Consider the following 7,322-nt stretch of genomic DNA (forward strand, 5'->3'; position numbering starts at 1 on the left):
AAAAAAATGTCCAGTAGCACCTTAAGAGACCAACTAAGTTTGTTCTGGGTAGAAGCTTTCGTGTGCATGCACACTTCTTCAGATACACTGAAAGAGAAGTCACCAGACCCTTATATATAGTGGGAGGGTGGGGTGCAGTTTTTCTCAGATCAGCGGCACAGCAATGGGCACACGCATAGCCCCACAGTATGCCAACATCTTCATGGCAGATTTGGAACAATGCTTCCTAAACTCCTACCCTTTCAAACCTCTCTTGTACCTGCTATACATTGACGGTCTTTTAATTATCTGGACACATGGTCAGCAGACCCTGGACACCTTCCACCAGACATTCAGTGACTTTCACCCCACCATCAACCTAACAATGAACCAATCTATGCAAGAAATACATTTTCTGAACACTACTATAAAAATACAGGATGGGCACATAGACACGAAAGCTTACATTCAGAACAAACTTAGTTGGTCTCTAAGCTGCTACTGGACAATTTTTTAAATTTATTTCGACTGCGTCAGACCAACACGGCTACCTACCTGAATTCAGGACATTAGTGAGGGGAGGTGCGTGACCTTTCAGATGTTCTAATTAAATTATTAATGCTAATTGTAATAACTCTATACGCATTTTCCTGGGAGCTGCATCATGTCGCTTCCTTCTGAGTAGGCGCGCGTGAAGCCGAACTGCAGAACGCACCGTGTTCTTACCCGATGACAACTCTACACGCCCCCCCATACGCCGTAGCTCTATGGCCTCGCGCGCGCGCGCGCAGCTCCGCCCACCGCCGGAAAGAGGAAGCGCTCGGATGAAGCCTTACTCGCGCGGTGCACTCTGGAAGCGGAAGCTTACCGCGCGCGCGCGCGGAGGGGACGGCCGGGGGCGGGGGCTAGCTGCACGTGAAGGTCGCCTGCCAGATCGCCATCCTCTCTTCCTCGCTTCCTCCGATCGGTCGCTGTCGGCTCACAGGTCGGGCCCGGCATGGACCCTTCGTCCGCCGCTGGAGACTTGGGGGCGGCCGTCAACGACCCGCAGCTGCAGCACTTCATTGAGGTGGAGACGCAGAAGCAGCGCTTCCAGCAGCTCGTGCACCAGATGACGGAGCTCTGCTGGGTAGGGAGGAGCTGATAGCCCGGGGCGCAGGCGGAGGCCTCCTTCGCGCTGCTCGCGGTTGACCTTTGGAACTCTCTGCCGCAAGATTCGCTGGACCAGGGTTAGAGGATCGGGCCATAGCTGCCAACGTTTTCCTTTTTTTAAGGAAAATTCTGAATAGGATTCCTCGCAAGAAAAGGGAAAAGTTGACAGCTATGCATCGGGAAGAGGCGGTGGAGGTGGGGGATCAGATGGAAATCATGATGGAGGAAGAAGAGGGCCGAGGGTTACGGGACCAAAGCCCACCCCCCACTCTTTCATGCTACGTGCAATTAACTTGCGGCACGTGCTGCCGCAAGATGGGGAGCAGATCCGCACGGTACATTTAAAACATTTTATTTCCAAACCCAAGAATCATGGGTTCAGAGGCACAGTTCTCGGACCCTTTAGATTACGGAGCCCAATATTCTTTCGGGGCAGCCATGTTCTTTAAATGTACGTTGAATGTGGATTTGCCTGTGGTGGTGAGACCAGAAATCTGCTTTAGAAGGTAGTCTAGCAAAATCAAGGTGGAGGACTTGGACCTCTGGGGTGAAGTTTGGTTGTGATGTGGTTGCTCAATTTAAATTAATTTCCCTCCCTCTGCAAGGTGATCCTCAGGGCCCCTGCCAACTCTATGATTCTGTCTCTGTCTATGTGGCGATGGACAGACGCTTTAAAAGTAGCTCATGCAAAGGACTGGTGTCCCTATAGGGGTTAATTCTTTTTTTGTGGTACATACTGACTTGTGAAACTTACTGCTACAAGCCGCAGGGATGGTCCTTGTCTTGGGTGGCTTTAACAGGAGATCAGACAAAGTCACAGTGAGCAAGGAGGACTGAAGGCTCTGGGAGTGAAGTCTTTCAGCCTACGCATTCTTAACTGCTTTGAGGGTGTCATCGTCCCCCCCCCCCACAAGCAGTGCATAAATTTTATGAAATAATACAGAAATTGTGGATACTGATGGCCCCTGGTTTGTTGTTGTTTAGTCGTTTAGTCGTGTCTGACTCTTTGTGACCCCATGGACCAGAGCACGCCAGGCACTCCTGTCTTCCACTGCCTCCAAACTACGGTTTGGTCAAACTCATGCTGGTAGCTTTGAGATCACTGTCCAACCATCTCGTCCTCTGTCGTCCCCTTCTCCTTGTGCCCTCCATCTTTCCCAACATCAGGGTCTTTTCCAGGGAGTCTTCTCTTCTCATGAGGTGGCCAAAGTATTGGAGCCTCAGCTTCACTCCTTCCAGTGAGCACTCAGGGCTGATTTCCTTAAGAATGGAGAGGTTTGATCTTGCAGTCCATGGGACTCTCAAGAGTCTCCTCCAACACCATAATTCAAAAGCATCAATTCTTCGGTGATCAGCCTTCTTTATGGTCCAGCTCTCACTTCCATACATCACTACTGGGAAAACCATAGCTTTAACTATACAGACCTTTGTTGGCAAGATGATGTCTCTATTTTTTTAAGATGCTGGAGCAGGAACCGGCAAGCCACTCCAGTATCCCTGCCAAGAAAACTCCATGGTCAAAGACAACGGGCCCCTGGTTTAGGTGGCTTTAAAAGACAATTGGATGAAGTCCTGGAGGAGGAGAGGTCTATTGATTGGCTAAATAAAAGTTCTAGATTATGAGGCTTTTGAATTCCCTGTGTTGCTGGAAACAACCAGTGGCTGTGTGTGTGGCTACCGGGAATTCAGTTCCTGGAAAGAAGCCACTGTGAGAAACTCGATGGTGGACTTGATGGACTATGGATCTGATCCAGCCATGGCTCTCTTTATGTTTGTATTGGTGGCCTGTGGTGAGTGGGTGCAAATTCACTGCTGCTTACACTCACCATCATAGCAGGGCTCCAACATCTTTAATAGCTGTAGTGTAGTAAGTGGTGTTGGCATGGAGATATACTGGTGAGGACGTATACACCTATTGAAATTGCTGGTACTGCTGCTGATAATGCAAGCAAGCAAAGAATGACAGATGGTGAGTGATGACTGGAATAATAGACCAACAACATTGGGCATGGGGAGGGCATAGATTCCTCAGTCCTGTTTTACCTAGGCATGCAAAGAGATTGAACGTGAACCCTTCTTCATGAAAGAGTGTGCTGTACCACTAAGATATAGCTCCCAGGTGGAGACAGGTCATGAATCAGGAAACTGCAGGGGATATTGCAGTTTATTTTTTTTATGTTAGCCTTCTCATCATTGAAACAGCTGTGGCAGCGGCACAGTGGAAGGCAATGAGGATGGAGAGGCCACCTGGGTGTTTGTGTTCTGAGCCAGCTGTTCTGTTTAGTGTTACAGGACAGGAAATCCAGGCATGTCCCTCTTGTACATTGCAAAAAGGGTGTGGGTGTGTTTTGGGACTGATTCTGTGGTTCAGAATTCTGAACAGCTGGTGTCTCTTGAATGCCCCTAAGCCCTATATACTAGGAAGAGAAGGGGTATAACTCAGTTGTATAACTTGTGTGTGCAAAAGGCACTAACTTCAATTTCTGGCATCTCCAGGTCGGGCTGGGACTGTTCCTCGTCAGAAATCACTGTCAGTCAGTAGTCCGAGTCAATATAAGGCAGCTTCCTGTGTTCCTAAACAATGCTTACTCTTCCATATCTTTAATAGGAGAAATGCATGGACAAGCCTGGCCCCAAGTTGGACAGCCGCGCGGAGACCTGCTTTGTGAACTGTGTGGAGCGCTTCATTGACACCAGTCAGTTCATTCTCAACCGGCTGGAGCAGACACAGAAATCCAAGTCGCCCTTCTCTGAAAACCTCTCTGACTGATTTGGGTGCTGCAATGCCTCAGTTTCCTTCCTTAATGAGAAACCAACCTACTGAATTGAGAGAAGAGGAGGAGCTGGAGAACAAGGAGAACAAGCAGAAGAAAGGATCAAAAGTTGTGAAGGACGTTGGCCTCCACATTCAGGACAGACTTCTGGGTTTCCTGGCCAATGTGAGCAGTTCTGGTTTTAAATTCCCATCTTGTGAACATTTAGCAGTCAGGCAAGTGAAGCCTTGCTGATTCGCATGGGCTTGTGCTGCCCAGGTTTTTTAAATTTTGCTGTTGGATAACAAGAGCTTCACAGCAGAACTGTAGCATCAAACAACTTGCTTTCCCAGTGGTGTGGCCAGGGAAGCACACCTATCAATATTCAATAATTTCTTCTGTTTTGAAATGAAGGGAGCTGGGAGGTTTCAGACATGAATGTTGATCCTGGGAAAAGCAAAGGTGCCTTTTTAAAATGGTACTATGTTTTAGCACGACTCTTTTAAGTGATATAAATTGCTCACCTGCAGCTTGAACATGTGGCTGAGTTGACCCTTTTGTAAACTGCAACTAGTGTTGCAGTTGAACAGAGGGAGGCTGACTTTGCTTGCTGTCATGTGCCATTTAAGGTGCATATTCAAGCCCTCCTTTACATAGCTAGGAAGAAGTAACCCCAGAGGACATGGGAACTGAATACCACTCTTCTGGTCATGTAAATGTTTCACTTACCAAATACAAAAGTCAATTTTAACTTTCTCCATTAATTCCTTTCCTGCTGATCAGTGGAATAAACATCAGTAACATTCATTTTAAACTGCCTGTTGAGTCGGTGGTGATTCCTTCTGCTTTGATTGCTAGGGATTTAGAAATAGGAATAAAAATAGGAATAAGGGGAGCTCTGGAAAAATTTCTCTTTGCCATTTTTGTCGTTGGGATTTAAGCAGTTTTAAAGACTAAGGAAGCTGCTCCTGATCTGGCTGTAGTGGGTTTGGTGGCGGGAAACTGTTTTTCTCCATTGTTGTGCTAGACTGTGTGACTGACCTTGACATTCTTTAGCTATAAGTTCAGAAAGATAAAAGCTCAGACGTGGCTCTAAAGCAGCAACACAATTTGAGGAGTCGGTAATGTCAGCGTTAAATGATATTAAAGAAGGATTAGATCGTAAAACAGCATCCGTTAATAAGTTGGAAAAAAGGATTGAACATTTAAGTACCGACTTGAAAGATGTGAAAGATGAGATACCCACACATACGCAGGTTAAGTACTTAACTGGTTCCGGAAGTCCGTTCTTAACCTGAAGCGGACTTTCCCATTGAAAGTAATGGAAAGTGGATTGATCCGTTCCAGACGATGAAAAACACCCCCTAAAACAGCAGTTTAACACGCATTTTACTGTCTAACGAGACCATTGATCCATAAAATGAAGGCAATAATCAATGTACTGTACTATAAAATAAATAAGAAAGACAGTATTTTAGAAGAAAAAAATTAACATTTTTTCCCCTTACGTGCACTGATGATAAATCAGTTTGGATGGTGGGCTTTTATCCATTTCTGAAGTCACACAATCAACCAGTAGCTGAACTGGGTTCTACACATTCACAAAAACAAGTCACAAAAGTGAAGTCACAAGTCAGTGCTGTAAAATGAAGAACAAGTCACAGTCAAAAAAACGAAAAAGCCACACAAACCAAAACGCAAAAAGGAAACAGACGATGAAAAGTGACCCCTAAAACAGCAATTTTACATGAATTTTACTATCTAACGAGGCCATTGATCCATAAAATGAAGTACAAAATGAAAATGTGATTTTTTCCACCTTACCTGCGCTGATGATAGTCATTGTTTGGATGGGGGCTCAGGGTCCTCTTCCACAATCACAATTGGCTTGGCTCCCGGGATTCACGGAGGCCTCAGAGAGCTCCCGTGGCTGGAGCCTAGTTGCGGAGCCGCTGCAGACCCCGTGGATGTCGAGGCTTGGCTCCAGGCAGCGGTGAGGCCTCTTGAGAGCTTGGACAACTTACTTCTGGGTTACAATAGTCGTAACCCAAAAAAACGTAAGTTAAAGCGTTTGTAACCTGAGGCACCACTGTGTACTAAGAGATACATCAATTGCTGGTAAGTCTGCACAAGCTATTAGTCCTCACCTCTAACAGTTTTTATAACTAGCTATCCACTCATATGTATATTACAAATGTGTGTTTCTCCTCACAAAAAAACCTATGTTTGGATAGCTTCCCTTCTGTCTGGTCTAAATAGATCTTTACTTGCCACAAGTGACCAATTCAGTAGTTGCATAGATGCTGGCTAAGCCATTAATCAATTAATGCATAGGAGAGTATTCACCACACTGACTGGCAGCAGGGTTTCCAACAGGGGTGTCTCCCAGCCTTACCCAGAGATGCTGGGGATTGAGCTTGAGGCCTTCTGTGGGCAGCACAGGCTGTTCCAATGAGCTACAGTCCTTTATGTTGCATATGTATGCTGACAAAGAGAGGAGGGACAGCCCACTTAGTTTCTATGTTAAGCACAGAGAGAGTACTCCATGCCTACTCACTCAGCTTAATGACTATAAGGTGCCTTGAATTCCTTGTTGTTTAAGGTTACCGGGCTGCAGCTTAAATATGAGGCTGCTGTAAATGCATAAGGAAACAGGTGGCCTGTCTTTGAAAGATTGCTTAATATCGAAAGGCAAAGGCAGCCTACTAACAAAGTTTGCTGGTTTAAAAGTTCCTTATGAGCGCAACACCATGATAGATGAAGCCAAACTCAGCGACTTGTCTCTCAGAGGTATCTGCCGTGTAATGTTTCAGATCAGGAGGATAACACTACACACACCAGACCTGTTTTATTAGCCTACTACATATTGCAGAAATTGCGCAAATGCAGAACCTCTTGAGTCTTCCAAACACTGGTTTGTTGTCCTGCCCAGAAGTGAGAGTGAGAAATCAAAGCTTCAGTTTCTGCATTGCGTGAAGTTTTAAGGGTTTGGCGGATGCCTGAGCTGCAAGTAATATTGCAGGGGTGGGAAACCTGTGACTCTCCAGGTATTGTTGTCAGACTACAACTTCTACAATTGTTCTTGATCACTGGGCAATGCTGGCTAGGGCTGGTAAGAGCCGGAGTCCTCAGATGTCCTATACTGTATCTGCTTCAGATATGGTGTGTGGATGTGCAGTAGATGTTGGTTCTTGGCTGTATTTCCCCCCACCCCCATTACTGTCCTAATATATTTGAGCTGGTCTGATTTCTTTCCAGTCCACATCTTGTTCATACCAATAATATTCCTGTAAGATGGATCGCTTTACTCATATTTAGATGGGAGATTCAAGGCCAAGAAGGCAGCTAGTCTGAGGTTGATCTTTCGCTATCTACAGAGTCATAAGGATCAGTAGAAGGAAATTAATTCCTTAGTGTTTTTCAAAGAACTATAATTTT

At 45.8% G+C, this 7,322-nt stretch overlaps 1 protein-coding gene across 1 annotated transcript; it reads left to right on the plus strand.

Annotated features, from left to right (window-relative positions):
* The first annotated feature begins 853 nt into the window (after positions 1 to 853).
* Positions 854 to 4,698, plus strand: TIMM8A (translocase of inner mitochondrial membrane 8A). Its single transcript, XM_081179505.1, has 2 exons — positions 854 to 1,108; positions 3,740 to 4,698. The coding sequence occupies exons 1-2, from the start codon at positions 977 to 979 to the stop codon at positions 3,899 to 3,901; spliced, it is 294 nt and encodes a 97-aa protein (XP_081035631.1). The 5' UTR covers positions 854 to 976; the 3' UTR covers positions 3,902 to 4,698.
* Positions 4,699 to 7,322: the final 2,624 nt, after the last annotated feature.

Source organism: Podarcis bocagei (genome assembly GCF_964188305.1).
Source record: "Podarcis bocagei genome assembly, chromosome: Z".
In the NCBI taxonomy this organism is placed as follows: domain Eukaryota; kingdom Metazoa; phylum Chordata; class Lepidosauria; order Squamata; family Lacertidae; genus Podarcis; species Podarcis bocagei.

Excerpts from the sequence above, each read along its gene's own strand:
- TIMM8A (XM_081179505.1), top strand. The coding sequence starts at position 977 with ATGGACCCTTCGTCCGCCGCTGGAGACTTGGGGGCGGCCGTCAACGAC. Across the intron at positions 1,109-3,739 it reads AGATGACGGAGCTCTGCTGG|GAGAAATGCATGGACAAGCC; the intron begins GTAGGGAGGAGC and ends TATCTTTAATAG.